This window comes from Crocodylus porosus, unplaced genomic scaffold, assembly GCF_001723895.1.
Source record: "Crocodylus porosus isolate Cpor-Errol unplaced genomic scaffold, CroPor_comp1, whole genome shotgun sequence".
NCBI classification, from domain to species: domain Eukaryota; kingdom Metazoa; phylum Chordata; order Crocodylia; family Crocodylidae; genus Crocodylus; species Crocodylus porosus.
Genome location: NW_017728911.1, coordinates 30,114,780 through 30,131,349, shown reverse-complemented (window position 1 = coordinate 30,131,349; position 16,570 = coordinate 30,114,780). Strand labels below are relative to the sequence as shown.

General features: G+C 46.0%; 1 protein-coding gene across 4 annotated transcripts in view; it reads left to right on the top strand.

The window, feature by feature from the left end:
• The window catches only part of AKAP13 (A-kinase anchoring protein 13), a 243,484-nt gene that overhangs the window by 73,795 nt on the left and 153,119 nt on the right, over window positions 1-16,570 (top strand). For all 4 annotated transcript variants that reach the window (XM_019533755.1, XM_019533754.1, XM_019533753.1 and 1 more), the window contains exon 5: window positions 9,040-9,223. In XM_019533755.1, the coding sequence (XP_019389300.1) occupies window positions 9,040-9,223 (184 nt within the window). The remainder of the gene's footprint in view (window positions 1-9,039; window positions 9,224-16,570) is intronic.

Below are 16,570 nucleotides of genomic sequence, written 5' to 3'. Positions count from 1 at the left end.
ACAGGATATTTAAATATCATTAAACCCCTGGTATGCACAGGGGTCTCCTTTTTATTTGGATGAAACTAGAGGCAAAAATCCAGCCCTTGGATTAAATGGGGGAGGTAGGAAATTCTTTGTATAGGAAAACTCTTTGTAAATGCTCCTGCTAGGACTTAAAGCCAGAGGTTTTTTGGCTAGAGGGTCTTGCCCCTCAGCTCAAGGTCAGACTGATCATTGTATTTGGGGTCAGGAAGGAATTTTACCCCATGGTCAGATCAGTAAGGACTATGGGGGTTTTTGCCCTCCACTATGGTTGGGGGGGGTGTAGCCTGCCACCTGGGATCTTTTGAGCATATATTAGCAACCTTTTACAGATTCAGGACATTGGCTGCCATGGTCCTCCTGCTTTACCTGTACGGCATTATCTCTTGTGTTGTGGTTTGCTCAAGACAAACTGAAGATGCGAGACAGCACACAAAAGACTGAAGGTGCACAGGAGCTTCCTCACCAGCACCCAGCCTCTCAGTGCAACACCCAAGAGACATATCTACAAATGTGGAACAAGAGACTGAAAAAAATACCTGACCGTAGAAAAAATGAATGTTCCAGAGGCCGAGCCCTTACCACGAGGGGTCGATGAACCATGGCAAAGGTGGCAGTGTCTCAACCACCTATGCATCAGAGCTGGACGCTCCAAGGAACTAATGAAGAAGTAGGGCTATATTATATCATTGGTTCAACCACCTGTGACTGTGGTACAGAGCCTCAGACTGTGCAACACCTGCTTCAGTGCCTGCTGCTTGAAGACGCAAGTGCAACGAAAGATCTTGCAAAGTACAGCGAACAAGTACAAGCATGCATACATAACAAAATGGTCTGATGTGGTATAGAGACATGAGAAGAAGTCGTGTTGTCAGGATTGACAGTTTTACCAAGAGATTAGATTATGGATTTGGATAGGATGATTTAGATAGGGATGATCCTACCTTAGGCAGAAGGTTGAACTAGATCAGTGGTTCTCAGCCTTTTTTTGTACTTTTTTTGACCCACTTGTAAACATTGGTCAGTCCTGACCCACAGCTCCCCATCCCTCCAGCCATGCTGGTGGTCCTCACTCCCAGCCCACTGCCCCAGCCCCCCAGAGTGTGGGGCTGGGGGTGGGTGTGTGGTGTCAGGGGGAAGAGCGTATGGGGGGAGCACACAGTCTGGCCAGACCAGCATGGGCACAAGCTGCCGCTTCTGTGACCCAGCAGGTAGGTCACAGCGCAGGAGGATGGAGCAGGACAGCGAGACTAGTTGCTGCTGCTGCCACTGCCATAAACCTCGTGGTACCAGCAACACAAAGTGTAATGGTGGGGGGGCACATTGCCCTTCTGCTGCCAGCTGTTTGCGTGCCAGACCTCAGCTCTACCCCTACCACCATGCCCTGGCTGCCAGCAACTAGTCTTGCTGCCATGCTCCACTCTTCTGTGCTGCGACCCACCTGCTGGGGCATGGAGGTGGCTTGTGCCCTTTCTGGTCCAGCTAGGCTGTAGCTCCCCATGTGTTGCCTGTGATTCCCCCCCGCCACACACACACACACACACACTGCCTGGGCCAGCCCCCCAACACTTCCTCTATGCTTTCTACCCCCTCCCCTCATTAACATACTTGCTGGAGATGCTCTCCACTCTGCAAGGCTGCCACGTGCATGTGAGTGTGTGCACATGCACATGGCTCCCCCTACGTCTTGCTCCCCACAACCCCTTGCAGGCTGGAACACTGACAGCCTGCAAGGGGAAACCCATGCTTCCCCATGTTTTTCTGCAATTGTTCGTGATCCTTTCAAATATTCTTGCAACCCACTTTTGGGTCATGACCCATGGCTTGGGAAACACCGGACTAGATGACCTGTGGAGGTCCCTTTCAGCTCTGCTGCTCTGTAATTTCTAAGTAGCAACTTGATGTTTCTGAAGTATCCCGGTGGCCACCAAACTGCACTGAAGTAGGGTAATTACTCGCTAGGAGCATAGAAGAGACATTCTGAGAACCAGGCATCACTTCGTTTAGAAACTGCAGAAGAGGAGACAATGGCTGCAGACTGTCAGTCATCAGAATACCATTTTTAGACAGAAGTTATGAAAACTTGCTTAGCTTCAGGCACTTACTTATGTCCTACTGACTTCAAGGATTTGTAAAACTTTCCAGTGACACTGAGCAGTGCAGTCATTTGCAGTGTTTCTTAAGGAAAAAAGGATATGCTGAATGATTTTGTGAACTTGCCAGGTATAAGGGGAGAGTCTAGAGCAAGAGACTTTAACTCTTTGTTTTTTCCTACTTCATCTGAGTAGTTTGTTTGAATAGACTTCCATTTTTAGTTTTTGACACTGGTATAAAAATGCCAGCATAAGATAACCACAAATCACTTAACTGCCTAATGCAGTCTTATCACTGACTGCTTCTTTTGAAAGTTTTGCTTTTATACAAGAAGACAAGGAAAGTCTGACTGGAGAGAAAATAAAGATGAAGTCGGTGAAAGTGATCCAGGTGTTAACAAAGCTAGTCTAGCTAGAATCAAAGAACCTTTCCCAGCCTAGGTTCATGAAGGAGGTAATATGACCAGGAAGATAAGATTTTATAGGACTTGCTGGGTTGATCAACTATTAGTATCAACTCAGAGTAAGGGCAAAGTTACACATTACACACAGACCATACTAAAGCTGTGGAATATTCTAATTTTAACCTTGTTAGCGTGCTGGGAGGGGTCGCAGGCTAAGGGTTAATACTGTTTGTTGCCTGCACAGCTCTGACTTGCCACTAGAGGGCTAGTGAGTAGGGGTATGGGTAGGAGTTAGGTCACCTGGGCTCTATTCCTGCTCTGGAGGGGAAGCGGGTTGGAGCAGAGCATCCTGGGATGCTGGAGGACTCCAAACTGCTTGTTTTATCTCTGTGGAACAGATTGAATTTACCCAGACACGAACTATGGCCGAAATTTGGAATGGGCTCCCAAGGGAGGTGGTGCCCCCCCTTTCCTTGGGGCTCTTTAAGAGAAGGCTGGATAGGCATCTGGCTGGGGTCATCTGACCCAGCACTCTTTCCTGCCTAGGCAGGGGTTGGACTCGAAGTGTTGAGATCCCTTTTAATCCTAGCATCTATGAAACTGTATTATGGCTCAGAGTTAAACCTTGCCTGAAGTGGCATAACTGATGCTCAGAGGACGCTTCACACAAGTTAACAAACTGTAATGTGCAGACGCTTACGTTTTAAGTGCCTTGAGAATGGTCAAAATCTAACACACAACTTCACTCCTAAAGTTCCAATGAAAGATCACCATATTTAAAACTCTTTTGCTGGTCTGTGCAAGAGCAAGGCTTTGGCACATTCGTCTTTTCAGTATAGATTTTACTCTTTGCTGTGCGATTAGCATTATCTTGTTAAGGAGAGACTTGGCCATACCTAGAAATTACAAAGAGGGAAAATGCAAACACACCGCACTTCTCTGTGTTGGCCCAGTGACAGCCTATTCTTAAGGGTCTACCCAACTCAAGGTGACTGGCCAGTTTTATGGGCAGATCAAGGGGCTGGCTGCCATTTTCATGGGCTTAGGGCGATGGGTCCCCTCCGCCCCTGGCTGAGCAGCCCCGGTGGCCCTGCCCCCTGCTGCTGATTGGTGGAGAAGGCTATCCTTCATATGGCCCCACCACTTGCCACTGATTGACTGAGAGGGCTGTCTGTGATGTGGCCCTGCTGCTCGTGGCTGATGGATGGAGGGGGCAGGGCCTCATGCCAGGCAGCCCTCTCAGCCAATCAGCAATGGGGGCAGCAGCCATCAGGTTTGCTCACTTTGATACCAGCGGCCTTCTTCATGCCAGGCTGCGTGGCCGGGAGGACGGCTGGCTGCCACTGGAGAGCCAGCATTCCAGTATCTTATTTTCATTAAGTTTTTTGGGGTGGCGTTTGGGTTTTTTCCCCCACAGATTTTGCAGAGATGGCCCAATTTTGCAATTTCCATGAAATCCACACAATCACGATTTGTGTAGGTCCCTAGGTATACTGTGCCAAAGCATGTTTTAGGCATGACTCTTTTTATAGTTGGTGACATCATCCTTTTTGAAGCAATCAGGTAGATTTGGAGATGGAACTGGCCAACACTGTCACAGGAAAGCCAGCAACAAATATTCCAAACTATTCATCCCAGCGTCCGTCTCTTCCATTATGAGTTATGTCAGGACCCGCAGGACAGGACAGGGGGGAGGAAAACATTTCTAAAGGGAAGCTCCAAACAAGGAAAAACTTTTTTGTGTTTTTTGTGTTTGTTTTTTTTTTTTTAAATCTTGCTTTAATCAAACTCACTGAAATGCAGGCCCTGGCTCAGAGGACAGCTTGTGTGTGTTCAGTTCTGTTCTAACAGAACTGAAGAGTCTCCCAATGCCTAAAGAAAGATATTTGTGCCTGAAATCTTGCAAAAAACTTTTTTCCAGCTATTTAGTTGGTCGAATAAGATACCACATCTACCCAAAAAACCTTGCCTGACTATGTCCTTACACCAACGTGGCTACAACCAGCAACCTTGTTCAGTTCTCTTGCACTCAATCATTTTGTGCCTCAGGAGTTACCTGTTTCTGGTTAGCAGTCCCTTCAACTTGGGGTGAGCAACCTGCAGCATGGGTGCCACAAATAGCATGGGCAGCCGATGTGCATGGCACTGGGCAGGCTTGGGGAGAGGACAGCAAGCACAGAGGCAAATAGGGCAGGCAGCAGAAAGCAGTAAGGGAAAAGGATTGGGGTGGCGCTGGGAGAGGGAGCAGGGCTAATTTGTGGCATGCGAGCCATAAAGGTTGCCCTCCCACTGCGTTAGACTTTAGTCTTGTCAGTTTGCATAGTCAGTTTGAAGAAAAGTTTGTCCCTAGTTATCCACATAAACTGGCTATTCAAGTGCCACTACTGCCAAAAAAAAAAAAAAAAAAAGTGCATGCCTTGCCTGCTAGATTAAAGTGCCCTGCCATTATGGGACAATAATCATGTTTCAACCCTGGCTTATTACTAGGAGACAAGGAAGGAACAAAACAGCCATGGTCTTGCCAGTATTACATGCACTTTATTTCCTTAATTCTCTAATTGCAAAGAGCTGTGTGTTACTCGAAGGACTATTGTAATTCTGCAGATCCTTCTGCTTTCAGCCATTTCAAATGGGAAGGAAAAGCTATCGCAAATTCATGTTAAAAGGTTTCCTTAACTCCTCCATGCTTAGAGCAGATACATTTTGTATTTTGACAACCTGTTCAGACAAAAGTCTGCCTGAATTCCTGATGTCCAGAGCCCTAAGATTTGTGCGTCGATAGACAAAGGGGAGGTAGAAGTAACTTCATCTCTTTTCCTTTCTCTTTCTCCTGTCTGTCCTTCCTTTTCCCTTTACTTCCAAGGCCTGGTGAAAACAGCCTGTATATTTGCTTTGAACAGCCGTACCAGTGACGGATGCTTTTTTATTTTAGAAATTAATCCAGCACACAGATGTCGCACTCCTTTTAACTAACTCAGGCCATATAAGTTTTATACACACTGCCACTGCTATGATCCTTGCCGCACCCACAGTTGTTAAGTATACTTTACTTTTGTCTCTTAGATGCTGTGTCTTGTGCCCATCTGTTAGCATGGCCTTGTGCCAGTTCGCACGTTTGTCAGACCTGAAGGCTTGAGACTGGGCAGTGAATTTGTAGCCTTAATGTAATCACTGTTAGCAGCACGTCAGTAGAAGTTTGCCCGTTCTGCCATTGATACTCAAAGGCATTAGTGCTCCACTGAATTCAGGGGAATAGGTTGTAACTGCATTGGTCTAAGGACATAGGCAGATAAGGTGTTTTGAGTAAATCTGCTATCTTTTAATAGACCAACTCAAATAGTTGGAACAATTCTTCTTTGCAGACTTTTGGGTACAAAAGCCCGACTAAAAGTATTTGTATCCAAAAGCTTGCAAACAAGATTTTTTCCAGCTATTGGAGTTGGTTTAATAAAAGGTATCAGATTTACCCAGAGAACCTTGTCTGCCTCTGAATTTCACTAGCTTATTAGATTTCTGCATCTAAACACAGTACCCAAATGCTGGGAATGAAGCATCTTGAAGTCATGTTTGTGTCTGGCTGCCCTGAAGGTAGTTAGCACCATTTAAAACAAATGGGTAAACGTTTGAGGAGCTTATGTTACTTCTTAACGTGAGGCTTGGGCTTCTAAAGCAATTTAGTACTCTTGAAAATCCATTGTGTTGAAAACCTAAAAGCAGTCAGTCAGGGAAGGCACTCAGTTCAGGGTATTGTTGCTTGTCAATCCTATAGCAGGTGGTGGCTCCAGGGGTTAAATAAAGCTGCAGAACAGTGAACTTGGTTATCATGATTATTCTTGCAACGAACTCTGTACTAGGAAGCCTGGGATTCTGATCCACGATGATATGTTTAGAGGCTTGTCTGGCAGAAGCAGGCTCAGGGGTGAACTGGTGGCTGGCTGCCTATATGTTTATCAGGGGTGCTCACCAGGATCTGGGGGAACGGTTGTTCACCAGAGTGCCCCAAGGGATGACAAGGTCGAACGGTCAAACTCCTCCATGACCGTTTCAGGCTGGACCTAAGGAAGAACTTCTTTACTGTCCGAGCCCCCAAGGTCTGGAATAGCCTGCCATCGGAGGTGGTTCAAGCACCTACATTGAATGCCTTCAAGACACGCTTGGATGTATATCTTGCTGGGATCCTATGACCCCAGCTGACTTCCTGCCCCTGGGGTAGGGGGCTGGACTCGATGATCTTCCGAGGTCCCTTCCAGTCCTAATGTCTATGCAATCTGTGAAATAAGATGATAATTTATGTGTGTATTTGACAATGAATCCTCTTCCTTAGCCCAGATGAGGTGAGGAGGAGCAGAAGGTAAAATGGGTCCACCTGTTTGTTCACCAATCGGATGGAAGATGTTGAGCTCACAGAAGGGAAAGCCACCTGCATCCTGGAACCTTTCCTTTCCTTTTTCAGCCAAGTTCTATGCAGTTTTGCCCCAGCCCAGTCTGTTTTGGTCAAGAATCTGACTTGTATTTCTCCCTTTGCGTGAAATGGCGATATTTGTGCAGCCCCCTTAGCAAGGGTGCAGTCATACAAGCATGGGATACTTCCCACTGCAGACGGGAGTAAGCCATACAGATGTACATACTGATATAGTCTCATCTGTGATAGCAGGGGCTTGTCTTTTTAACTGTGCAAGCTGATGCACCAAAACAGCTAGTGGTTGCTTAGCTTTTGTACAGATTGTGAGCATACTGTTTCACGTTGTGTGGGTCCCACCTCCACGTATTTTCTCTGCTGTCCCCTTGGCTCTTCTTTCCCTTATTCTCTGGAGTCCACCACCTTCTTTCTGGTTTTTTTTTCCTCCTGGAAGTTGGTAAGATCCCTTGATTAGCTGCCTTGTCTCCTTATACAATGCCATGCTCGATATCAGCACTTCTGTCATCTCTCTCCCCAAGGCTGTAAATGTTGCCTCTTAGCAAACTCAGTGATATCCTTTCTCTGTTCTGCTGCAACTCTGCGCCCACAGAGACGAGATTTCTGCTTTACTCGAATAAAGAGGCTGAGATGGGAAGAGTAGTATGTTGCCAAATCCCTAATTCGGGTTTCTATGAGAAGATTCTGCCAGGAGGCTGTTGGCTCTTGAATATAGATTAAGCTGGGCAGAAACTGATCCAAGAAGCTCAGGAAAAACCACATGGCAAAAAGTATAAAAATCCCTGTGTTGTTTTTACACTTGAGACCTTAATGGTGTCCCTTAAAGAAGAAATAAAAATCCAGATGAGCAAAGGAGTTAAGGTAGATATAGCTGTCAGTACTGATTTGTACTGTGGCATCCTTCTAAAAGATGCTTGGAGGAAAAAAAAAAAAACTAATTCAACTCAGAAAGCGTTATGCACTCCCATTTTAAACCTGCGCTGTGGGCTGGGTTGTCGACTAAATTAATAAACATATAAATCATTCCTGTAGCTCTCGGGGTATTCCACCAGATCTGTTCATTGGCTTGGTTTAATACGGTCTCAGTGGTGCCTTTCTAAACTGCCCTGCTCTGTGCTGAAATGCTGTCTTAATTTTAAGAACAAATCTTTACTTTTTAAACTATTCTGAGGATTTTTGAAATCCAGATGGCTGTGCCCTTGGTACAAGGAGTCGCAAATGCTTTGATCTGCAAATACTGTATTTCAGCCCTTGCATCTGCAGCTCATTTTGGGAGACTGCTGTTTAGAGCAAAGTTCTAGGGCTTCAGCTCTTGGAATAGGGGTTATTTTTCAGAGATGAAAGCTTATGCTCAAAGTGAGTTTTACCAAACTATAAGGCCATGCTTATTAAACATAAAAGGTGGTGGCAGGGAACGCACCCAACTTACAAATGCTGCTACTCAGTTATACAGCTGCTGTGCGTGCTGAAGTGTGCATCATAAAAAAGCTGTTCTAAGGTGTAATCAAGTTGTAAAGGAAAAACCCCTGTTTCTTCCTTCCCAAGAGAAAGTGTGGACTGTTTTCCTTTACGTCTGCTCTAGATTTGTACCTTACATTTAGCATTTTTTCCTGTGTCTAGGCAGGAATCACGTCTGGCAATGCCAAACATTTCATACAGGTTTCTGTGGGAGGACAATGCTTACATATATACTTGGATGTACATCCTGAAGCTCTTCTTGAAGTATTTCAACTCCATAGATTTTAAGCCCAGTTAGGAAATTGGCCTTTTCACGTTGGCTTGGGCATGGGGTCTGTTCTGAAGAGGTCCGGAGTAGTCCCAGCTTTCCTTAGGATTCCCGTGGCGATCCCCTTGCTTTGAGGCACCCAGCTTTCCTGAGCTCTGGCAGCCAGCCTTTGCACAGTGTGTTTTTCCAGGTGCTTCAGTGTTTAGGTTGCCTGACTTTTTGGCTCAGAGCAGCTTTTAGTTTTATGCCAACCATTGTACTGTATTTTGTGTGTGGCTCGGCTCCAGTAACTGGGCTGTGGGGGAAACAATGTTCATCTAACCTGCACTCTACAAATACCTTTTTCTTTTTTCTTTTTTTCTTCTTTCTTTACAGAGAATATCCCCCGGGAGACACTGTTGCATTTCTCAGTGAGGCTAGGTCTGCAGCGGTTGACGTGGTTTCTGTTACAGCAGCCAGGTGGAAGAGGAGCTCTCTGCATCCGCAACAATGAAGGAGCTACGCCTGTGACTCTGGCCTTGGAGAGGGGCTATCAGAAGTTGCATCAGCTTTTGACAGAGTAAGGATGATTTCTTCCGTTCCTGCCTTGGCTTTCCATCCCTTGCAACCTGCCTGTCTGTGAGATCTGTTCCTCTGCACATTGCACTCAGTATGAAGGTGCAGGTTTTTTTGTTAGTAACTTTTATTTTTGCCTCCTTTGCTGGAAGTGACTGGGCAGGCCCTCAAAGATTTTGGGAAATGCAAGAGATGTGCTGTGTTCTCCTTTTTGTTTTTATGGCACAGTGCTTTCTTTCCAGCTGACCCTAAAAACTCAGAATGAGTCAGTTTTTGTAATGTTAGCTAATTAGAGTCAAGCCTTATGAAAACACAAATGAACAAGTGAAGTTCTGCAGTGGACAGCTGCTTTGGGCGGTTCTGGGTTTTGTTTTTCTATTAATTAGCACGCTGTGCCACTGTTTGCTTAAGTCATACTGATTCTGTAGAAGAAGGTATGTATAATTGGGTTGGGTTTAAATTAATCCAGGCATTTAAAACAAAATTAGAGGTTTCTTCTATGAATATCATAACCGGATAAGTCATACTAACAGCAAATAACTGACCTTGTGTAAATTTTTTGTGCTGTTCCTTACTGCAGTGCATTGCAACTCTGCTATGGCTGACTAGAAATTATTTTGAATAACAGTATATTCAGAGATGCAGGTTTAATGCCAAGCCTGATAAAGCAAAGAGCATAAGTGTCAAGGGAAGTATTTGTCAAGGCAAAAGAAAAGGTTTTACATGGTTGCACACCCAGTCTGTACCATTGTGCCTCTTTTATTACCTCAGATGTCTTGCCAGTGTAAGAACTCACCTTAACTTTCCTTTTCTGATATGAATTTTTGGTTCTGATCTCAGTGGCTGAGTGTCATGCACAGGTGTCTCCTAAACTGCTGTTGTCACTGAATGCTGATCCAGTTACAAGGGTCAGTCTCTTGATTCCCATAATGATTTCATAGTTGGTAGGGTCAGAAGGAACCTCAGCAGATCATTGAGTCTGACCCCCTGCCTGGGCAGGAAAGAGTGCTGGGTCAGATGACCCCAGCCAGATGCCTACCCGGCCTTCTGTTAAAGACCCCCAAGGTAGGGGAGAGCACCACCTCCCTTGGAAGCCCATTCCAAATTTTGGCCACCCTTACCATGAAGAAGTGTTTTTCCTGATAGCTAACCTAAATCTGCTGTCTGTCAGTTTGTGACCATTGTTCCTTATTGCCCCAAGAGGTGTCTTGGTGAACAGAGCATCTCTGATCCCTTGCTGCACCCCTCCTAATGAATTTGTAGGCGGCCACAAGATCACAAAATCTATTAATTTCCCTACCGGGTCATCCCCTGTAGCCAATACCGAGTCCAGTAAGGCATTCCCCCTAGTGGGACCGTATATCTCCTGTGTTAGGTGAAGGGCCTGCATGCAGGTTAAGAACCTACATGAACGTTTGGATTTGGCTGGTGGCTGCTCTCAGCAGGTGTCCAGGTAGTTTAGGTCCCCCATGACAACCACGTCCCTAGACTGTACAGCCTCTGAGAGCTGCTTCAGGACTTCCAAGTCTAGTTCTTCCCCTTGATGTGGCGGTCTGTAGCAGACCGCCACCACCAAGTCTCTTTCCCCTCAACTGCCATGTATCCTAACTCACAATGCCTCAACTTTCTCCTCTGATCCCGTTTTGATTAAGGTAGATGTATAATGCTCCTTAACATAGACAGCAACCTCCTTTCCTCCCTACTCTGTCCCTTCTGTGCAACCTGTAGCCCTCAATGTGTATCGCTCAGTTGTGGGTAAGGTCCCACCAGGTTTCTGTTAGCCCCACTAAATCAAAGCTATTGTCTGCAAGCAGGAGTGCAAGTTCTTCCTGCTTGTACCCCATGCTCCTAGCATTAGTACAGAGGCACTTGAGATCTCTGAATGGTGCCCTTGGTGCCCCACTGTTCTGATGTCCAATGGGCCCCTTAGTACTTACCTGGGATGTACTGTTGCATGTCTCATAGTTTGCAGGTCCTAGATTCTCTCCATCTCCTGCCTCCTTGTCCCCTGTCAAACCTAGTTTAAAACCTGACGTAGGAGATCAGCCAACCTGTAAGAAAAGAGACTCTTAATTTTAATGGAGAGATGAAGCCCATCGTGTCCCAGTAAGTCCCTTGCACAGAAGCGCAGATCATAGTCCAGGAAGCCAAAACCCACACAATGGTACCAACTCCGGAGCTGCGGGTTGACTTCTCTGATGCAGGTGACATGATGCCTACTGTGATTGCTGACTGGGAGGATTGACAAGACCAGCTGTGCCCCTGTCTTCCTAAGCCTTGTCCCCAGAGCTCTGTAGTTGCTCACTACATGGTCTGGACCACTCCTGGCCACATCATTTGTTCCTGCTTGGATGAGGACCATGGGTTAGTTGTTGGAGGGCCGTATGAGGTCAGGAATCCTCATCATGACATCCCTGATCCTGGCTCCGGGCAGGCAGCAGACCTCATGCGCCGTGGGATCCAGGTGACACATGGGTCCCTCTGCTCCTCTCAGCAGGGAGTCACCCGCCACAATGACACCTTGTCTCTTCTTTTGGTTACCTGGCTGGCCCCAGCTCGCTTGGTGATGGCTGTATGCTCCTCCAGTGCACTTTCCTCCATCACACACTCCTCCAGTGCAGCCAGGACCTCATATTTGCTCACCAGCTGCACCGGTGGAGCCGTTTCTGCGGTGAGAGGTCTGGCCTGGGAGGTGACCATCCTCCACTATTCTGCATCTGCTTCAGGGCATTCCCTTGCTGCTCCTCCGCTTGGTGTCTTGGCCTGCAGAGAATGAAAGTAATCATCAGTCTCATCCTCTGCGGCCCTGATCCCCTGCAGCCTGCTCACCTCTGCCTGGAGTTTCCTCAGCTGTCCCTCCAGGGCCTCAAGGAGAGCACACGTAGGACAGGCTAGGGGACTCCCGGCCTTCCCGCTACCCCCGAGCCCTCAAGTACCTGCCAGGCAACCCCTGCAGGCAGGGGGCCCAGGTGCCACTGACCCACTTAAAGGCTCTTTCTGGCTGGAGGCCTCAGAGCAGCCCAGGGTGAGAGGCAGCATCGGGGCAGGGTCCCTGGCTGTGCTCTGAGTCATGAACCCCATTAAGACTCCCTTATGCGCACTTACCGGAGGACTCTGAAGTCTCTGTCCAAAGCTGCCGACGTGTAGCGTTCAGACTCCTCCTGCTCTCCCCCCTGTGCAAACTCGCATGCAAACTTTGGCGCACCCTTCAAGAGTGCCCGTTTGCAGGGCCTGTTTGTGTGGCTTCCGCCCAGCATGGCTAAATAGTGCCGGGAGGGGAGGAAAAGCCCTTTCCTGATTCCCTACAGCTGGCCTGGCTCTCCCTTCCCCTTTCTTGTAAATAAAACTTTACAATATTTATGTGTAAATATTCTCAAATTGAATCTTGCGGTGCGTGCTGCTGAAGGAGCCGCATTTTACCTTTACCCACGTCTGAAAATTTCTCAGCTGTTGCCACTCTAAGGTAGGGAGAGGAGGACAGAGGCTTTGCACCAAACCTTTATTTAATATTCAAGTGCTGGGAATGACACGGGGTCAGTGTTGCCTTGCTGTTCCTGAGTGTTTGTTGGGTTGGGTCATGCTGAAAGCATCCAGTCTTTCTAGTAATGCGGTAGCAACACACCTCATCTTTTGTATGCTGGATGGGGGAATGAGGGGGGATGGATGAGTCCTATGAATCATAGGGCTGGAAGGGACCTCTCGAGTCATTTAGTCCAGTCCCCTCCCAGGTGCAGGATGTGCCACCAGAAACCATCCCAGACAAAGGCCTAGGCAGCTTCTTTATGAAAATGTCCAGTAGAGGATTACTCCAATGCTCTGGCATCTGCACTGGATTCCAGTAACCTTCCATGAGCTATCTGAGGTGCTGGTTTTGACCTATAAAGCCCTGCGTGAGCTGGGTCTGCCAACTTGTGTTTCATCGCAGTCCCTAAAGTGAGCTCAGAGCAACCTCCTCCTGCAAGTAAAATCTGTGCATGAAGTTCGTTTGAAAACCCATGGGAAGTCATTCTTCAGCTCCGGACCTCCCTCCCACTTGGGGCCTTTCATACCTTGAGCCTGGTCATCCTTAGGAAGTTCTGTAAGACCTTTTCTTTGGACAGACTTTCAATTGGCAGGGCTAAGTTTTAGAGCACTATACAGGGAGTTGGGTGTTTAATATTCAAACTGAATAGTGTATAATAAAACTGCTTTTATAATTTATATTGTGTTATATTGTAAGCTGCTGTGAGCCTTTTGTGGGGAGGGCAGCATGTAAATTTAATAAATCCATAAATGAGGAGTTTCTACAACTTCCTAGGGCAGCTTGTTCCATGATCCTATGGTCTTTACAGCCTGGAAGTGTTTTCTGAGATTTAATCTGTGGCAAGGGAGAATAGTTGTTCTCCCTCTTTTCTGTGACAGACTTTCAGATATTTGAAAACTGATATCATGTCCCATTTTCCCCCTTCCCCCCTATTTTCTTTCCCCCAAACTAAATAAAGCATATCTAGTTCTCTCAGCTTGTCCCTGAAATGAGATGGGACTCTGGGGTGTTGAGGCGCTTAGCAGCGGAGCAGGATTGGCATACCATCAAGAAAGTTAAATTAGTCCAAAGTTGATTATATGGCTCTCAGCAAGTACTGTAAATACTGCTGTTACCCAAATAGGAGCAAAGCTAGTAATTTAATAAAAATGGGGGAATAAACAAAATTATTACAACAGCCACTTGGTGTACTTGAGAGTTGTTGCACAACTGGTTCCAGTATCAAAGTGGCTTTCCTCGCTTGGAGTAAAATGAGAAGATCAGAGGATTTGGGTTTTTGGTCGCGTCTGTTCTGTGTGGCTCATTTCTCCAGGGAGCGTGGCTCTAGTTTAAGCCAGGGAGCTTTCTAATGGCCTTGCAGTTCAGCTGTGAAAATAAGACTCTGTTCCAGTAACACTACTATAACAAGATCTGGATTCCTGTCTTTCCTACTACTGCACCGAATCATTCTTTAGTTTAGACAGTAGCATACTGAATCCTCTTTAACTTGAGCGGTGGGGTGTTAATGCACAAGGGTACTGTAATCACAGCAGCCAGGCATAGACTCAGCGTATCAAATGCTCTTTCTGAAAACCAGCTTTCCACCAAACACTGATCTCTGCACAGGGTTGGGGAGATGGAGTTCTTCCTCTGTGACTGGTGCACTATCCGAGCCTCCTACTAAAAGCCATAGGTCACAATAAGGATCCTGGCCCGTGGGCTCTGCTTTGGTGTCTGCAGCATGTGGTTGCAGGCTCACAGCCAAAGGGCTCCGACTTGGGTCCATCTCCCACTTGCTATGAAGAGCCATCATGAGAAAGAAGTGTATGGCTGCGAAGGAAATGGTTGTCTGCACTGCAGTGATTCTGTTCTTAGTGGCTTTCATGCCTATAGAATAGAGAGAGGTTTTGGACCTAAAAATCCCTGTTGAAGAGCAATATTTATTTTCAAAATACAGAAAAGCAAGCACGTGTCTTAGGTTGTCCAAAGGCAATGGGATAGTGTGCAACTTCCTCCCTTGCACTTTCATCATGCTTCACAAACTTTGCATATAGAAAGCTGTTGGTATAACTCAGCAAAATACAGAACAGCAACACATTGCAGGGAGTGCACAGACAAAGACTTCATTCTTTCTGCAAGTAATTAAACTGCATTTGACAAAGTAAATGAACAGTGCACATTTTGTGGTGCCTCATCGTTGGGATTTTTAATTGTTTACTTGCAAACATGGTACGTGCCGTAATTTGCCATGATTCTCCCAGCGATCCTTGCAAATTAGAGGGGTTCAGCTGTAATTAGAAAGGTTACAATTCTTAAATAGCAAACAAACTTCACAGTTGCTGCAGTTTTGTCTGTGTTCAGCTGCAAAGCACAGCTCTGATTCATCTGAGATGTAAATATTTTGCTAGGGAACTAATTATGTTAGTGGCATTTTGAATCTCTGTTTATCAAACAAGCTTTCCCTTTTTAGCTGCTGCAGTTCTTCATAAAAGCAGCTTTTAAATTTTCATTTTACAGGCCTTGGAGCATTCTTGCTTCCTGTGGTAACAGTCTGCTGGCTGGCTTCTGCATCATCTCTCCCCCTCAATAGAAGTACACGCTTGCTTCAAGACCAAAAGGCAGAATGAGATTAGAGTGTGCGCAGCACCCTTAGAGAGGGATCTTAATGGGAGTGTTACAAATCAGCCATAAATCACCCTGTAAAACCTTTATCTGTAAATGTAAAAAATTCAGTGTAAAACCTTGCCTCTCCCTGGCGTGCAGATGGACTGGTGTGTTGCATGAGTCAATGGCACTTTCCAGAGCACAGCATCAGTACCTTTCATCAGGGGTATCCTGGTTGGCTAGATACTTGCTTATAAGATATTCAGAATCCACATGGCCAACTCTTGAGGTGTAAACCACTGGCCAAAATAATACTGGGACCTTGCCAGAAATGCTTAGGAAAACCGGTGATATGCCTTGAATAGTGCCAGACAGGCATGGGCAAACTGGGTAGCCACCCTGGGCCCAGACAGAAAGGGGATCCGAAAATGTTTTGAGGTTTTTTTGCCGTTGTCCGATTATTATAATTTTCTCTGGCCTGATACTAAAAGTTCTTCCAGGGCCATGAGGAGTCTAGGTACGGTGCTGCTTGAGAACTAACCGTCTTTCAGAGGAGCGAAGAGAGAGGATTCCAGTTGAGGAAGGATCCTTCATTGAGATAACTTTGCCTGAAGTCTCCTCCTGTTTAAACCGTTCTCTTAAGAGCTTCAGCTGATTTTAGTTGTCATATTACAAGGCAAGGCAGTGGCTTCCAAGATCCAGTGCAGTCTGGAGCACTGGGGTAACCTCATAATTCAGCTATGTAAGAAGACAGCTGCGTTTTGGACACTAACTGCTATTTCCAAATAAAGTACAGTATAGTAACCCAATCTGTCTTTCAGGTCCATTTTTCCTTCTGCTTTTTAAGTCAGGCATAGGAAATGATTCTGAGGACTAACTAATATTCAGCTGGTCCAAGGACTGGAAATGTTTTGCCTCTGAAGAAAATATATACATGAATTTTAAAATTAGGGGCTGAGGTTTGAGCAGGGCCAGGAAAGCATGCTGGCCACTTTGCACTTTTCATTGCATGTCTCTTGTTTGATTATTGAATATTTTCAGTGATGCTGCACAACTGCTGTTCATTTTATTTAAAGTAGGCATGCTGTTTGTATCTCTATTATAAGAACAAGCTAATAAAAAGGGATCGTAGTTTTCTCTTGTTTAAAAATCTCATTCTCTGATAAAAATCACACATTCTCTGATTAAACCCCCCAAATCCATGATTAAAATGAAACACCTGTGTGTGTGTGTGTGTGTGTGTGT